The following is an 18,525-nucleotide window of genomic DNA, read 5'->3' as shown; positions in this document are numbered from 1 at the left end:
TTACAATGATCCTGTGAAGTGTTGTGGGATGTTTCATTATGTTAAAGGTGCTATTTAAACTTAGATTGCTGAGTTTGCATGGAGATTATCTGGACTACTGGGCGATCACCCTCTCACATAATGTGCAGGCACCTTAATATCAGTCGAACTAATCCAAACATTCAAATAGGTCCTTCATAATACATCTCAGCCGAGATGACAATTTGACAATGTAACATTCCCGCGGTGCTGCACAGGAGCTTTAGCCCGGGATATGTCCTTACGTTTTTGAGTTTCATCCACAACTTTAGGACTATAACTGAGTCAAGCAAGAGATGCAAGGATTAAACCAAATCTCAACTTCAAACTCTCGGGTGTGGCAGTAAGCCTTGAGTGTGGGCGGCACAGTGGTTAGCACTGCTGCCTCACAGCGCCAGGGACCCGGGTTCGATTTCTGGCTTGGGTCACGGTCTGTGCAGAGTCTGCACGTTTTCCCCGTGTCTGTGTGGGTTTCCTTCGGGTGTTCCAGTTTCCTCCCACAGTCCGAAAGACGTGCTGGTTAGGTGCATTGGCCATGCTAAATTCTCCCTCAGTGTACCTGGACAGGCACCAGAGTGTGGTGACTCAGGGATTTTCACAGTAACTTAATTGCAGTGTTAATGTAAGCCTTACTTGTGATTAATAAATAAGCTTTAACTTAAAAAAATCTTTTCTTCTAACTCCTTGCTCCCTTTAGTTACTTAAAGGGTGGTCACAGTTTTCTGCATTTTTTTTATTCATTCGTGGGACATGGGTGTCGCTGGCTGGCCAGTATTTATTGCCCATCCCTAGTTTCCCAAAGGCAAAGAATCAACCACATTGCTGTGGCTCTGGGGTAACATGTAAGCCAGACCAGGTAAGGACGGCAGATTTCCTTCCCGAAAGGGACATTAGTGACACAGATGGGATTTTCCAACAATCGACAATGATTTCATGGTCATCAGTCAATTCTTAATTCCAGATTTTTTTTTGTTGAATTCAAATTCCACCATCTGCCGTGGCGAGATTCGAACCCAGAACATTAGCTGCGTTCCTGGATTAATAGTCTAGTGATGATACCACTAGGCCACCACATCAATTGACATTCATGTAATTGCCAGATTCTGCAGTTACAGCTTTGTTTGAACTTGTCCAACAGCCTCTCATCGTCTTATTTCACCCGTGTTATTGTGAATATCTTCACCATTAATCGCAGCTCCTTTACAATACCATCACTGCGAGTGTGCAGTCGTAACAATGACTAACATGTTGTATTTATTTTCAGATATTGCTGTTCTGACCAGGACTGGCTGACCTGCATGTTTTCCCAAACAGTCTCCCAAATTGAATTTCCATGTTGAAAACCCCATTCTCAAGGTAACTTCCCAAAGCTCTGGGTCACTGTGTCCTGCTCTCTTTTGCATCCTCCACTTCCTTTGCCCCATTGTTAGTCACCATGCCTTCAGCTGTCTCGGCCCTAAGCTCTGCAATTCCCTCTATAAAGTAAAAGTTTAAAAGTTTATTTATTAGTGTCACAAGTAGGCTTACATTCACACTGCAATGAAGTTACTGTGAAAATCCCCTCTACGCTATACTCTGGCACCTGTTCAGGTAGACGGAGGGAGAATTTAGCATGGCCAATGCAGTTAACCAGCATGTCTTTCGGACTGCGGGAGGAAACCGGAGCACCCGGAGGAAACCCACGCAGATACGGGGAGAACGTGCAAACTCCACATCGACAGTGAGCCAAGCCGGGAATCGAACTCGCGTGCCTGGCGCTGTGAGGTAGCACTGCTAACCACTGTGCCACCGTGCTGCCCCATTACCCTCTTTGCTTCTCTTTGGTGCGATCACATTCCTGTGAAACACCTTGGGCACTTTATTAAATTAAAGACACTATAACTGGTGTAAAATGTTGTTGTTATCTCAATATCACTAACAATGTTTTCTTCAATGATTCCAGTGGGTCTGCGTCCAATCGCTTGCCCAGTAGTCCATTTTACACATTGATTCCACATTGCCATGTGTCAGCTTGCCGTAGTTGGCAGCACTCTCAGTCATGGGTTATAGAATGTTGTGGGTTGCTGGACATAGGCCAGGGTGACACTTCAGTGCTGGACTGAGGGAGTGCTTCCTCGGCAGAGATGGCTTTTTTTCTGGGATGAGGTTTGAAATGAAGGCCTATGCTCCTGTGAGCATGGTGCTGCAGTGAAGGGAGACCTCTGTATCCTGGCCAAAGTTTCTCCCTCAACTGAACACTAAACAGAAACCAGTCATTCTTTTGTTGATTGAAGTGTGGTGGGGAGTCTTGCTTCGTGCACATTGGCTGCGATGTTTGACCACATAACAATAACTAATAATATAAGTAACTTGGTATAGCTCCTGCTCTGCCCAAGATCGCAAGGAACTACAAAAAGTCGTGAATGTAGCCCAATCCATCATGGAAACCAGCCTCCCATCCATTGACTCTGTCTACACTTCCCGCTGCCTCGGCAAAACAGCCAGCATTATTAAGGATCCCACGCACCCCGGACATTCTCCCTTCCACCTTCTTCTGTCGGGAAAAAGATACAAAACTCTGAGGTCACATACCAACCGACTCAAGAACAGCTTCTTCCCTGCTGCCATCAGACTTTTGAATGGATTTACCTTGCATTAAGTTGGTCTTTCTCTACACCGTAGCTATGACTATAACTCTACGTTCTGCGCTCTCTCCTTTCCTTCTCTGTGAACGGTATGTTTTGTCTGTATAGTGCGCAAGAAACAATGCTTTTCACTGTATGTTAACACATGTGACAATAATAAATCAAATCAAATCAAAGCAAATCATTGGTTGCAATGATCTGACCTGGTGATAAAATGTTACATGAAAGCCACTTGTGTGTGTCAGGAAGATGAGCCTGGTATCAATCCCCATTTGAACTAGTTTGACAAAGTGATATTAACTCCACAAAAACCTGTGAAGGTTATCACATGATGTGGAGATGCCGGCGTTGGACTGGGGTGAACACAGTAAGAAGTCTCACAACACCAGGTTAAAGTCCAACAGGCTTATTTGGTAGCAAATACCATAAGCTTTCGGGGCACTGCCCCTTCGTCAGATGGAGTGGAAATGTGCTCTTAAACAGTGCAAACAGACAACATCAAGTTGCAGAATACTGATTAGAATGCGAATCCTACAGCCAGCCAGTTCTATGGCTGGCTGTAGGATTCGCATTCTAATCAGTATTCTGCAACTTGATGTTGTCTATTTGCACTGTTTGAGAGCACATTTCCACTCCATCTGACGAAGGGGCAGTGCCCCGAAAGCTTATGGTATTTGCTACCAAATAAACCGGTTGGATTTTAACCTGGTGTTGTGAGACTTCTTACAAGGTTATCACATTCAGTGTTGGGTATTTAAAACCACATGGAATTTACAGCAGAGGCCTTTCAGCCCAACTGCTGCATGTTGGTCCTCCACCCCCCTCTTCATCAATATACCCTTCGGTCTTTCCCTTCCTCTTGCGTTTATCTGGCTTCCTCTTCATGTACCTACACTGTCCGCCTCAGCTATGCCCTGTGGTAGTGAGTTCCACATCCTTACCACTCTCTGAATTCCCGAGTGGATTCACTCGTGATTATATTTTATGAAATTAGTGACCAGTACAGGTTTTGTCTCCTCACAAGTGGAAAAACCATCTACCCGATTGAAACCCTTCAAAAACTTAAAGACCTCCATCGGGTCACATCTTACCCTATTTTCTAAAAAAAGGGTACCCATTTGTCAATTATTTTCCCTTCTAGATACAACTTCTTAGTTCCAGTATTATCCATTTCATTTTTTTTTTGCTTCTCTCTTGTCCCTCTGCATCTTACTTTTTAAAAATGGGGCAGAATTTTCTGTTGTTGGCCATTTACAGTCCCTGATCCTGTTGGTTGCTGCTGGTCCCAATTTCTTCCTGGTCCAATCTTGTGTAAGGTGACCAATTTAGAATCCACCTCAGAGGAAGGGGAGGTGCGGGAGTGGGGAAGGGGGGGGGGGGGGGCGGTGGGGGTGGAATCAACATCCAACGTAGGCCGCTGGGAAGCCTGAGGAGGCAGGTGAGGGCGCTGCTGAGGGATACGCAGCAGGAGTGGGAGGGAAGCAATGGTGGCACCATCAGTCACTGATGGGAGTGGCTGCTACAAAAACAGCCCCCAGCAATATTGGAGACATTAGTCTTAAGGAGGCTTAAAGTTCAAGTTAAAGTTTATTTATTAGTCACAAGTAGACTTACATTCACACTGCAATGAAGTTACTGTGAAAATCCCCTGCCTATTCGGATACATTCCGCTGTGATACTCCGCTGCTTATTTGAATACATTGAGGGAGAACTTAGCATGGCCAATGCAACTAACCCGCACATCTTTGGACTGTGGGAGGAAACCGGAGCACCCAGAGGAAACCCACGCAGACATGGGGAGAACGTGCAATCTCCACACAGACAGTGACCCAAGCCAGGAATTGAACCCGGGTCCCTGGTACTGTGAGGCAGCGGTGCTAACCACTGTGCTACCATGTCATCTCACTCTCACTCAATGGCAAGTCTCTGCCCTTGGGTGACATCAGTCTTGCCTTTATTTTCTTGCACTGTTAAATGCTAGAGAGACTGGCACTCTCACGCCACTTAAACCTCTCTCTGTGCAGCCACCTCCTCTGCATTGCCAAGGTGCTGACACAGATGTGCTAATTGCCGAAATTATCTACCTCAATCAGCTTCCCGCCATTGAGTTGTGAGTTGCTAAGATCAGGACTCAACCCCAGCCTGGGCAAACCAGGCCCAACACATTTCCCTCCAATTGTACTCAACAACATTTCCCATTCCCTGTCTTTGAACCCAATCTCCAAGGACCTGGTAAAATTCCCCCAATGGAGATCAGAATTGAACACAGTCCTCCAAAGCACAATCATGGAATCATTACAGTGCAGAAGGCGGCCATTCAGCCCATTGAACCTGCACCAACACCAATCCTAACAAGGCCCTATCCCTGAAACTCCACATATTTAATCCCCTTGACACCAAGTGTTATTTTAACATGGCCAAACAACTTAACCTACACATCTTTGGTGTGTGGGAGGAAACCAGAGCAGCCAGAAGAAACCCACGCAGACACGGGGAGAATGTGCAAACTCCACACAGTCACCCGAAGCTGGAATTGAACCCGGGTCCCTGGCGCTGTGAAGCAGCAGTGCTAATCACTGTGCCACCTTGCTACCCTACAATTCTAATCATCTCCCATTTCTTATCATTGCTCTATCTCACATTTGATCTGGCCCGTTTCTCCTGAATTATACACCAAATTGCTGTAAAACTAGAAACATTCATTATGAATATTATTTTCGTTAGCAGTTCCAGAATTGACTTTTCGCTGTAAATAAATGATCACCCTAATAGCCTACCGTTTAATGTAATGGTAATTGCATTAAATGGTAATGCACGATGTCAGCTGTAATTAAAATTTTGAGCTCAATGGGCCATTTGCGAAAAATGCCAAAATTAATTTGCTGGGATATGCCGTTCTTACACGACATCTTCAGGCTAGGAAAGAATTTCAAATGCAAAGATATTTTCCACAAATGCGTGCTCTGTAACTATTCTCAGCCTCCATTTCACCACATGATTTTCTACACTGCTCAACCAGACACTAAACATAACCGTCTCTCAAAGAACAAAGAACAAAATAGCACAGGAACAGGCCCTTCGGCCCTCCAAGCCTGCGCCGCTCATGTACCCAACTAGGCCATTCGTTTGTATCCCTCTATTCCCAGTCTGTTCATGTGGCTATCTAGATAAGTCTTAAGCGATCCCAGCGTGTCCGCCTCAATCACCTTGCTAGGATTAAAGTGAGGGGGGGGGAAGAACTCCCCTTTTAAAACAAGGATAACAGGTCACTTCCTCAATGTCGCTTGTCAATTTTTACAGATGCACCTTAGAAAGCATCCTTTCCGGATGTATCACAGCTTGGTGTGGCTCCTGCTCTGCCCAAGACTGCAAGAAACTACAAAACGTTGTGAATTGAAGCCCAGTCCATCACACAAACCAGCCTCCCATCCATTGACACTGTCTATGTTTCCTGCTACCTCGGAAAAGCAGCCAGCATGATCAACGACCCCGCGCACCCCAGACATACTTTGTTCCACCTTCATCCATCAGGAAAAAGATACAAAACTCTAAGGACACGTACCAACCAACTCAAGAACAGTTTCTTCCCTGCTGCCATAAGACTTTTGGATGGATCTAATCCCAACAGTGCAGAAGGAGGCCATTAAGCGGCACGGTAGCACTATGGTTAGCACTGCTGCCTCAGAGCGCAAGGGACCCGGGTTCAATTCCCGGCTTGGGTCACTGCCTGTGTGGAGTTTGCACTTTCTCCCTGTATCTGCGTGGGTTTCCTCCGGGTGCTCCGATTTCCTCCCACAGTCCCAAAAATGTGCGGATTAGATGAATTGGCCATGCTAAATTCTCCCTCGGTGTACCCGAACAGGCACCGGAATGTGGCGACCAGGGGAATTTCAAAGTAACTTCATTGCAGTGTGAATGTAAGCCTACTTGTGACTAATAAGTAAACTTACTTTACTTTCATTCTGCCCATCAACAACAATCCCACCCAGGCCCTGTCCCTACAATCCCACGTATTTACTCTGTTAATTCCCCTGACACTGAGGGGCAATTTAGCATGGCCAATTCATCTAAACCGCACATGTTTGGACTGTGGGAGGAAACCGGAGCACTCGGAGGAAACCCACACAGACACGGGGAGAACGTGCAAACTCCACACAGTGACCCAAGCCAGGAATTGAACCCGGGTCCCTGGCGCTGTGAGGCAGCGGTGCTAAACACTGTGCCACCCAATATGTTAAGTTGACCTTTCTCTACACCCTACCTGTAACCGCAAGACTGCATTCTGAACTTTCTCCTTTCCTTCTCTCCTATGTACTCTATGAACAGTATTTTTTATCTGTAGAGTATACAAGAAATACTGTGTCCCAATCCATAAATCAAATCAAATCAAGGTGGAATTAGCAACCTGCGATGTGGAGGAGTAAATGAGCCATGGCTGCCGTTCTCGATCAGCAGGAAGGAATGGGTTTGGCAATGATGACAGGTTCCATGCGGGAATAGCCTTCCGATCCGTGATATTTCGGCTTACAGGCATGGTCATTCGAAAGCGGAACCAAAATCGGAGCTGCCAGGGCACGAGGACAGGAAACGTTGACGCAACGCTAAGAAATACCTTGCATTTATATCGCATCTTTCATGCCCTCTGGCCATCCCATAGTGCTTTGCAACCTGTGAAGTGCTTTTGAAATGTAGTCATCACCGTAATGGAGGAAATCACGGCAGTCAACATGTGAACACCAAACTCCCGGCATAATAACTACCAAATCGCTGGAGGATAAATATTGATTAGGACACTGGAGAGAACTTCTTCAAAGTCGCGCCGTGGGATCTTTTATGTACCTCTGAGGTGGCCGATGGGGCCTCAGTTCAGCATCTCACTTGAAAAGACGGCACCCCTAACAAGTCTGCACTCCCTCACTCCCTAAACTTTGGAGAGTCAGCTTAGATTCTTAAGTGGACTGTGATCCGTGGCCTTTTGATTGAGAAATGAACGTGTTACTCACTGGGTTAGCCCTGACACTGTAGTCACGTCCAAAAGGTGTTCAATATTGAGTCAAATAACACACTTGATTTTATTGATTATTTGCAAAATTCTCACATTTATTTACTGCCAAAGAAGTGTTAAACTTTACATCAGATATTAGTGGTGGGGAAATCTCATTATTAACAGGAAATACACAAAAATGATACCTTGAAGCAAATCTGTGTTGGGACAGTTCAAATCCTGCGCCCCAGGCCATGATAAATAAATAATCTCTTGGGGACTGTCGGCGGAATGGAACATGGCAACACTCATCGTCCATCCAGGAAGTCAACCTGCTTCTTTGATTGGCTGGACCAGATCGATATGACAATACTTCAAGTGCCAATCATCCCTCTCCCCCAGCCCCACCCCCACACAAAAAAATACCCCGCGCCTCCCCTCCCCGCCCCCACCCCCACCCCAAACATTTCCCCCATCAAGTATATTACAGTAAAAACTAATGAAGCCTCATTTCATTGCGTTATCGCCAGACCTGGGGTAACTGGTTCGACAATGCAACAAAGGGGCACAACTCAATGTGGCCAAATAATAAATCATCAAAGGCGGTGGATTCCAACGTGTTAAGCTAGCGAGAAAGAGAGAAATGTTTCTCTTTTAAAAAAGAGTTACCGTCATCGGTGAACAATGGGGTAAAAATGAGGACATCCATGGTGAAAGGAAAGGAGAAAACAGATTCCATCATATGTGCAACTGGGGAGCTTCAGAATATTTTCATCAAATTCCTTCTGTTTAAAATTCTCTTATATTTAGGTCTGACAATGTATTCGATTTATTTTACAATAGCAATACAACAAAATATATTTTCTTTAGCCATTTCTCAGTGAGAACAGATAAACTGTACAGCTGAATGAACAAACAGGAGGTGTAAGGCCTACAGCTGGTCTGCTATTGGCTAACCGGGGGGTGGGGAGTGGGAGAGGGGAGCCCTCCGTTCGCCAAATGCTCTCAAGAACCGACCCATGATGCACACGGGGTTCATCTTGGCGTGCCTCTCCGGGGACACGTAAGGTACTATAGCTATTGCAGAGGGGTGCAGGCCCTTTTCTGTCGTATTATAAAGTGTGGCCGGGCCTGAGACCTGGTTTCGAGCCTGAGGCCAGGGCCTGGGTTTGGGGGGGGGGGGTGGGGAAGGGGGGCTTGGGGGGGGGGGGGGGGGGGGGCGGAGGGGAATACAAGGTGCAACTATATATATACAATTGTGTTCAAAACGGCTGCACTGGAATGGCCAGAAGTTCTCCCACTGCATCAACAGCAGTGCACGAAGGCGCAGAGACCCGAGGATTTGTCTGGTTTAGTTTGCGACGGAACAATACTGTTTCTGTGGAGTGAGAGGGTCCTATTCCTCATGAGGTCTTCACAGAGTTGCGGCAGCCAGCTGTTTCTCGTTCCTGTACATTGTAAAAGCACCACAGGCGGCTGCACTGTCCATTCAGGTAGATACTAGGGAGGGTGGCACCTTACAGAGGTCCTTTGATCTCTTGTTGAGTTTTTAAACGCACATGTTTCACAGACTGGTTACCAGTTGCATTTGTCCTTCCCTCACATCCCCTTCAGGAATTGAATCCTCCTTGTTAATGGGGATTATATAGCCGTCACTGTTACCCCTGCTGATTTGATAATATGTCTGGAGTTGGTTCCCAGCGCCCAGGTTGGGCATACTCTTGTAGTAAAGGTCCTCATTCTCGCTCCGTTTGGAGGGCGACAAGTCTTCTTCGGCCTCGGGGCTGCTTTCGGGGTACGGGGAGTCCCTCAGGTTGGGCATGCTTGTGTACAAGGAGTCTCTGTTCGGCGACTGCAGGGAGTCATCGACCACGGCCGACAACTCCGCCACGTAGCCGGCGTCGGCCTCGGGCTCCGGCCGCTTCTGCTGGTGGTACAGGAGGGAGTGAGTGCGCTGCGGGATCAGCGGGGCCTCGAGCTCCGGCTGCCGCGGCTCGCCGGGTCGGTCCCCGCGCGCCAAGGACGAAGCGTCGGCCACGATGGCGTCGTCCTCGCTGCTGCTGCCGCCAGCGACCACCATCTTGGCGGAGAGGCCGCGGTCGAGATTGTGAGCCTTGTGGCCGCTGGCCCGGAGGTTGTTGTGCACCAACTCGGAGATGATCATCTTCTCAAAGGCCGTGTCCCCCAGGCTCATCCCGCAGTCCAGCGCCTGCACACTGTCGTTGGAGAAATCCCCATTTCGAATGGAGTAGCTATTGTTGAAGTTGCCATTAAGTGGTAGAGTATCCATCGCGTTTGTGTCCCGGCCGTTGTTCAGTGAATGACCTGGAACAGAACAGAAAAAAAAAAGAAAATACACGACTGAATTAGCCGTCTGTCTCCTTCTTGCTAAACCTTCCAATCCAAAGAAAAATTTGGTATTTTTTTAATGTAGTTCAGGACAAAACAGAAATAGTTTTATTGGCGGCATCATAAGAGATGAGGATCTTTCCCCCTCTCCCCACCCTCTGCACCTCCCAATCAGCATGGCCGATGAAGGAAGACCCTTCATGGTGGCAGCATCCCCTCGTAGACAATGAGTCCACAGCCGTTGCGTGTGGCTCAGTGCAGGACAAGGCAAAATGGATTTTTTTTTGTCCTGAAATACATTAAGGTTGACTTGGGGGTGGGGGGGGGGGGGGGGGGGGGTAGTGGAGGGTGGATGGGGGAGGGAAAATAAAACGTACCACCTTCACAAAACAAGTGCAAATATAAACGGAACCAAATTAAATGCAGACACAAGCAGGCAAGACTACTTCACACTTCTTTATAATGAGACATCATGGTGCAAAGCAGAGAATGGTGGTGGCGGGGAGAGGGGTGGGGGTGGTGGAGGAGTGTTGGGGGACGGTGGACAATCACAAAGTAAGCACGACAAACACTGAACAGTCATCCTCTTGGAACTACAGGTATCAGGCTCCACAAGCACCATCTGAAAACACTACAGACATCGGCTGGGTCGACTCACATGGGCAATTCACATCAAGTCTGTCTGCTCTGGCTATCTGGTGTAAGAGTAGCTGACATACAAAAGAAAGTAGAATGATCACTGTAACATGAGGAAGGATCATGCCAACCCTGCAGAAATAAACCAGTCAGAGCGAGGGGGTGCCGAATGCAAACTCAGACAAGCGCGGACTTTGCTGTTTCTGTTTCCAGTCCTGGGGGCATTGTGGGCAATAAATCCGGGTCAGCCGGCCACGCCCATGTCCCATAAAAGAATTTTAAAAGATCACGGCAGAAGTGCTTCGCTTTCTTTCGAGGGGTACCGGGCAACCGCTCACTCACCCTCCCTCAACTCCCCTTCCCTCCTCACCTGCACTCTCGTAACCGTGCCATCTGCAGCCGTCACAGTGACACTCCTGACTAACCATTAAAGTTTATTGAATAGTGTCACGCGTAGGCTTACATTAACACCGCAATGAAGTTACTGTGAAAATCCCCTTGTTGCCACACTCCGGCGCCTGTTCAGGTACACTGAGGGAGAATTTAGCACAGCCATTGCACCCTAACCAGCACGTCATTCGGACTGTGGGGGGGAAACCGGAGTACCCGGAGGAAACCCACGCAGATACGGGGAGAACGTACAGACTCCGCACAGACACGTGACCCAAGCCGGGAATTGAACCCGGGTCCCTGGCGCTGCGAGGCAGCAGTGCTAACCACTGTGCCACCCGGTGGGGGGGGGGGGGGGGGGGGGGGGTGCGGGGGAGAGCGCGGCAGTGGGCTGAGTGAGTGTAGTGTGAGAGTGAGTGGGTGAGTGAGTGACTGAGTGTGAGTGAGTGACTGTGTGTGTGCGTGCGTGCGCGTGCGCGTGTGTGTGTACGGGGGGTGCGGTTAATGGGGGGAGGGCTGTTGTGGGATGTGGCCCTTAGGGGCCAGGGGTGTGGTGACCCCTGAAGAAATGTGTGTAAGGGTCTTCCAAAGGCAGGCTGCCAAGCTGAACTCTGTAACAGTCAACGTTGAGTGTGATGAAAGGGAGATTCCCAAAATCCAGCAGCTGAGGAGAAGCAGGAAGAACTAAGGGGCAAGAAGTGGGCAAATTTACCAGCCTTGTGCTTTACAGTAGCTAAAAATTCCTTCTACTACAGCACGCACATGTAAGATAGCCAGCACATGATTAATCGCACACATGTACAGAAAAACACACACACACACAAACACACATATATGTGCAGAGCATGCTTTGGACAGTGCGATCCGTATCAACGGTTACTTTGACCGGAAAGATGCAACATGTGATTGGGATGTGACTGGTCGCAGACTGAGCACTGTGTTGTATTGAAGGGAGGAAAGCTTTGCTGGCAGCAGGAAATCAGTCTGCAACAAAAAGTTACCATCCAGAGGCAACTGCTGAAATTGGGTTTGATCTAGCTGATCTGGAGAGAGGTGGGAGGTGTGAGGGGGGTTGGGGTATGGGGTAACTTGCCAGTTTTGACCCTTATCTGTGTCACCCAGGGGAGGCTGGTTCAGTCATTGGCTGATCTCAAATGCCTGTCAGGTGTTACGGAATGACCGTGGGAAACTGCACAGACTCCAATATGGTGTCCACTTGCTTGGTCAAACTAACACCAATTCCGCTGACCTCTGCAGCTTTTAGTGCAGAGATCATCTTCCCAATCCAACTCCGGTCAGTTTCCCGCCCCGATCCCTTTCTAATTCCCAGGAGGTGTTGAGACTCTCATCGGCAGAGCAGCGCCCTTGGGCACCTCAGCGAGATGTCAACCGAGACAATGCATACAGGCAGGCTCTCGGAATGCCCTGACGCGACATCCACCGCACGCACCTATCTGTCAGGGCCCACTGGACCTCGAGAGCAGGAAACCCAACCGACTGACTCTTCCCCCAACTGCTGAGAGCAGAACTGATCAACCAGAGAAATCGTTTGTGTGGTCTTGGTAGCACAGTGACATTGGGACAACTATTAAAATGTAACAACAGCAACAAATGGAGTCCAGCCAATTGAATTTGTACCGATAATATTCTGGCTTGTGAACGTACAGTCTATAAAATCCCCTGTCTTATCTTCTGAGTTTCTGCACTTGTACACATTCCTATCCACAGCCAGATACTCATACAGTCAACCTACTGCCACTGAGTCTACTTCTTGGGTCTCCAGTTAAGCTTTCACCAATTGCCTCATTCCAAATAAAAGAAAAAGAGAAAATAAAAGTTTAAACAAGCATGCCGGAATTTTTTTTTACATTTGATAGGCAAAGTTAAGTTTGACTCCCATACTTGTCTCTCTGTAGGTCACTAAAGGGAAGCATAAGGAGAGAGCAAAGAGACAAATAATGAAAAAAAAAGAAAACTCGGGTTAGATTCAACACACCACTTATAAAACACACACACGATTTCCTTTCTTTCTTTGCAAAGTTAGGCGTCAGTGCTTCAGATTACTCGCGGTGTTAACACATTTGCTAAGAGCACGAAGCAACTCCAGGTCTATCTCATCCTTTTTGACTTGAGGCTCCTTGGCAATGGAGAGGATCTGGTTTCGTTCGAATGCGAACTTCCTGCGGTGAGGGCTGTGGTGGGAGTGCTTTGTGAAAGGGAAGTGGTTTGGTTTGCCGTTCCGAGGCACAGTTGCACCCTCTCCTCGCTGCCATGGGATTCACCATTCCTAAAGGGGTTGCCTCGCCATACGTTTACATTCAGACCCCCACTGCCACTCCCCCTTCCATCTCCAATACCTCACCCATTCCCCAATAGCTTGCCTACCCGTGGGGGAAGGGGATGGCGCATGGCATTCATTTTAAATCCCCCCCCCACCCTTTCTAGCCAGGGAGAGATTGTCGGGGTCTCTGACAGTCAGGTGCATTCAGTGGCCTGGTCCCATTCACCTGAGGCGCCCCCCTCCCTTTACTGTGTACGGGTGACTGACCTTGTACCTGTCTTGGTTTATCAGCGACACAAGTAGGCTTACATTAACACTGCAATGTAGTTACTGTGAAAATCCCCTAGTCGCCTGTTCGGGTACACTGAGGGAGAATTTAGCACGGCCAATGCACCCTAACCAGCATGTCTCTCACAATGTGGGGAGGAAACCAGAGCACCCGGAGGAAACCCACGCAGACACGGGGAGAATGTGCAAACTCCACGCAGACAGTGACCCAAGCCGGGAATCGAACCTGGGACCCTGGCGCTGTGAGGCAGCAGTGTTAACCACTGTGCTGCCTGGGGGCCCACTCAGAGCAGACAGGGGACTGAATCTTGGGGAACGCAAAAACAGAAAGTGCTGGAAATAAATACTCAGCAGGTCTGGCAGCAACTGTGGAGACAGAGAGAGAGAGAGAGAAACAAGAGTTAACATTTTGAGCTAACTGTGACTCTCCTCCAGGACAAAGGCTCAAACTGTCAAATCAGTTTCTCTCCCTGCGGCTGCCGCCAGACCCACTGAGTTTTTCCAGCACTTTGTGTTTCGTTTCAGATCTCCAGCATCCTCGGTGTTTTGCTTTTATTTTATTGAATCTTGCCGTTTGCCTCATTCATGTTTTGCATTGGCCTCTGTAGATGATCCTTCAGGGGTCGCGAGAGTGGGGGAAGGGCTCGGGAAATGTGGGGGATGGGGAGATTAGTGCAAAGGGGCAGGGAGGGGAATTTTGGGCACGGCAGCGAAGGAGTAATATGCTCCTAATAAATATTCCGCTGACTATAGAGGACTATTAAGTGTGAAGAAAGAATGTTCCAATGGTGGGGGAGTCCAGAACTACAGGTCATAGCTTGAGGATAAGGGGTAGAACTGAGGTGAGGAGAAATTTCTTCACCCAGAGGGTGGTGAATGTGTGGAATTCACTCCCACAGAATATAATTGAAGCCAAAACGTTGTGTGATTTCAAGAAGAAATTAGATATAGCTCTTGGGGCTAAAGGGATCAAAGGATATGGGGGAAGGAGAGATCAGGATATTGAATTCGATGATCAGCCATGATCAAATGAATGACGGAGTAGGCTTGAAGGGCCGAATGGCCTCCTCCTGCTTCCAGCTTCTATGTAAAAAGCTCGCTTTGAAGTGACTCCCTCTATTGGTCAGGCTAACTCTGACGACAGTTTCACCCCCTACCCGCTCCGGTATTACCCAAAAGAGAAACGTCTAGCAGTTGTGTCAACAATGGTTCTCCAAGAGTTAAGTAAGCACACCTGGTGAGCTAAACACGTCAGCTGAAGGGGAGTTAAAGACAACGGTTTCCGCAAGCAAGGTGTTATAAGGGTTGTTAGTGCCATGGGGTCGCAGAAGAGGATTTGTTAGTAGATAATTGCCCGTCATCCCTAAAGCAACAAGACAGAAAAAGATACATCAGTTTGGTTTTGATCTTGTTAAGCTCACAGACTCTTTCAAAAACATACAAGTGAAGGTGGCCATCTTAAAAAGCAAGAATCGAAGTGGGATGCCATTTAAAACTCAGCTGACAAGACCCAGTCAGCTATGAAGTAAAATTGCGTCACGGCGTGTGAAAAGTTGAGGTCCCAAAAATGGCCAGGGGCGATTAGCCCTTCCCTTGGCTTTCAAGGCTTATCGAGGTTCTCGTGGCTGCCAGATGTGCAAGTCAGTGCCACATTCTGAAGGGTAAAGGGTAAAAATTAATAACGTGTTTTCCTCGCATTAAGATGGCCTTATCTGTGCGATGCAGGATAACTGTCTCTGTGCTCCCTGCTAATTATCTGGTCAACAGCTACATAAATCTTGGCCCATGTTGTGTAGGGTATGCTTTTGGTGAACTGTGTCCCCCCACTCACTGCACCACTGCCCCACCCCCCGTTCCCCCCACCCATCCTACTTCCTCTTCCACAGCCTTCCTCTCTCTCTCCCGATAGCTCAGTGAGTTGATCCAGTGAGTAGCTGATCCAGGGAAGCCTCGCCTGCTCTCAGCTGGGTCGCAGCTTCAGTAGCTTGTGTCCATCTGTCGGCAATGAACATCCCAAAGGCGCCTCACCAGTCGCAGCAGGAGTGCTGCATTGCCCGGAGAGCGAGGGAATAAAACGAAATGAAAATCTGAACTGGCTTCCATCCCCCGATCGCCAACGAGAAGGATGCGGGTATTGGAGGTGGTGAGAATCAGGGGACCGGCCATCACTCTCTCGCAATTAAGGGGCCTCCTGTCAAGTCACTTCTTGAAGCACTGGTGTGAGGGTTAGGGGATCGGGATTCAGAGAGGGTGAAAACTGGGCCGAGGGAGAAGTCTCTGTGACTGGCCCAGCCATAGCGAAGGAGGATGCTGTTGCCCACAACACTACAGATTCATTAACAATTGGGTAACTTTCTGTCTGACCTCCAGCTCCCAGTCCCACCACCTCATCCCCCGCCGCCATTGCAGGCCTGTTTTAAGTCACTGTGTGCGTGTTTTACTGAGGTGGATTTGTTCAGAGATTCGGAGCTCTTCAAGTTGTTATTTTAACTAATTCGAGAAGGCATTTACTTTAGTTTAAAATGGACAACAACGAGGTATTAATTTGCTGAAATTAAAAAGCCTGGACAATCGTATTGTTAGTTTGATGTCTATTTAATCATTCAGAGGTTAACAGGCCTTGTTTTGCACTGATTACCTAAAAAGCTCTGATATGTATTATCGATTTTCCAAAGCATTGTTGCTGTTTTCTCTTGACATTGTTCTCTCCCTTCTAAATAGTGCCCTCTGAGATGTTAAACACAGCAAGCAAAGGGGAGCGAGTGAGCATCCCTTGGATCTAACGATGGAATGAAGCAAGTGATGTTAAAGGAAAGACTGCCGCAATCAATAAAGTATGGAGGGCCAAGTTGGCCCTGTGACCTCTGGGTCCAATTAAGCCACAAAACTGCAGCCTGACATCAGGGGTCAGAGGTACATAGAAGTAGCAAATCTACCAGGTCAGATGGAATTGAGCCTGTGCGATCTACCATGCACAGACTACCACGCTAGTTGACTGCAGCTAGAAGACTTCAAAGCCTAACCCTACCCAACCTTCATCATAGAATATTTAGAGCGCAGGAGGCCATTTGGTCCACTGTGTCGATGCCAGCTCTCTCTGCAATGGCAATTTAGCTAGTCCTATTGACTCTGAACCTTTCCCCTTAGCCCAGCAATTATTTTTCTCTTTCAGTGTTTACCCACAGTTGAATTTTCCCCCACCACATTTTCAGGCAGTGCGCTTCAGGTCCTTACGACTCACTGTGTAAAAAATATTTTCCTCATGTTTCCTTTGACTGTTTTGCCAATCGCTTTAAAATCAGTGCCCTCTGGTCCTTGACCTTTCCACCAATGGGAACAACTTATAAGAACATAAAAGAACTAGGAACAGGAGTAGGCCATTTGGCCCCTCGAGCCTGCTCCCCCATTCAATAAGATCATGGCTGATCTTTTCGTGGACTCAGTTCCACTTACCTGCCCACTCACCATAACCCTTAATTCCTTTACTGTTCAAAAATCTATCTATCCTTGCTTTAAAAACATTCAATGGGGTAGCCTCAACTACTTCACTGGGCAGGGAATTCCACAGATTCACAACCCTCTGGGTGAAGAAGTTCCTCCTCAACTCAGTCCTAAGTCTGCTTCCCTGTATTTTGGGGCCATGCCCCCTAGTTCTAGTTTCACCGCCAGTGGAAACAACTTCCCTGTTTCTATCTTATCTATTCCCTTCATAATCTTATATGTTTCTATAAGATTCCCCCTTCATTCCGATCAGTATAGTCCCAGTCTATTCAGTCTGTCCTCATAAGCCAACCCTCTCAACTCTGGAATCAACCTAGCGAATTTCTCCCTCATCTACTTTGTCCATAATGGTGGGGGGATTCTCCGGCTGTTCCCACTGGTGGGATTTTCTGGTCCCGCTGCAGTGAATGAAGATTTGGCTGAGCACCAAATTCACCGTCCACACTGGCAGCAGCGGCGGGGCGTGAACGGCTGGGGAATTCCGGCCAACCTTCATGATTTTGAACACCTCTGAACAAATCTCTTCTCCGCTTCTCATAGAATCCCTACAGTGCAGAAGGAGCCATTTGGCCCATCAAGTTTGCACTGACCACAATCCCACCCAAGCCCTATTCCCGTAACCCCACATATTTACCCTGCTAATCCCCTGACACTAAGGGTCAATTTAGCATGGCAATCAACCTAACCCGCACATCTTTGGACTGTGGGAGGAAACCCAAGCAGACACGGGGAGAGCGTGCAAACTCCGCACATACAGTGACCCTAGCCAAGAATTGAACATGGGTCCCTGGCGCTGTGAGGCAGCAGTGCTAACCATGGTGCCACCGTGTCGCCCTCTCAGAAGGAGAGTAATCCCTGATTCTCTAATCTATCTCTGGAACAAGTACCCAGCGGCTGATTGCTATACAGCATTTTAGAAGCAGGCTCCCCCTCCCCCCGCCAACTCAGAGGCCGGCTGGCCAATTGCAAGTGTCCTTGGCTAAGGTTCTGCACAGGCTGGTGATCAAGTTGTGAAATCTGGCTGGTTTCCATGGCTCAGTAACTGTCGGCTAACCCCCTGAGCACGGTTAGCCCAGGTAGTTAAGTTTCTGAAGCAAAAACAGAAAATGCTGGAAAACCTCACCAGGTCTGACAGCATTGCAGAGAGAGAATATAGCCAACCTTTCGAGTTTGGATGACCCTTTGTTAGAGCTGAAGACAAAGAAAGGACAAGATTTGTACGATGAGGGTGGGGTTATTGGCAAAGATGTCATGGACAAAAAGACAAGGGGAATGTAAATGGTGGTGATAAAGGCTGAGAATGGTGCTAATAGCATCCATGAAGAAATTGGAATGTGTAAATGGCAGAACCAAGGTGCAGAGCGTCAAAGGACAAGCGGAGGCATGTGGCAGAGGGCCCTAATGGGGTAGAGGCACGGGGGGGGGAAGGCAACAAGATGGAAAGTGAAATTTTT

The 18,525-nt window shown here is 48.0% G+C and overlaps 1 protein-coding gene across 1 annotated transcript in view; it reads right to left on the bottom strand.

Moving 5' to 3' along the window:
• Window positions 1-7,733: 7,733 nt before the first annotated feature.
• LOC144497782 (adhesion G protein-coupled receptor L2-like) overlaps window positions 7,734-18,525 on the bottom strand; it is a 60,320-nt gene continuing 49,528 nt past the window's right edge. The window contains exon 8 of the mRNA XM_078219219.1: window positions 7,734-9,951. Within this exon, the coding sequence (XP_078075345.1) occupies window positions 9,191-9,951 (761 nt within the window). The 3' untranslated portion in view covers window positions 7,734-9,190. The remainder of the gene's footprint in view (window positions 9,952-18,525) is intronic.

This window comes from Mustelus asterias, chromosome 8 (assembly GCF_964213995.1).
Source record: "Mustelus asterias chromosome 8, sMusAst1.hap1.1, whole genome shotgun sequence".
NCBI classification, from domain to species: Eukaryota; Metazoa; Chordata; class Chondrichthyes; order Carcharhiniformes; family Triakidae; genus Mustelus; species Mustelus asterias.
This window is presented reverse-complemented; position numbering and strand designations above follow the sequence as displayed.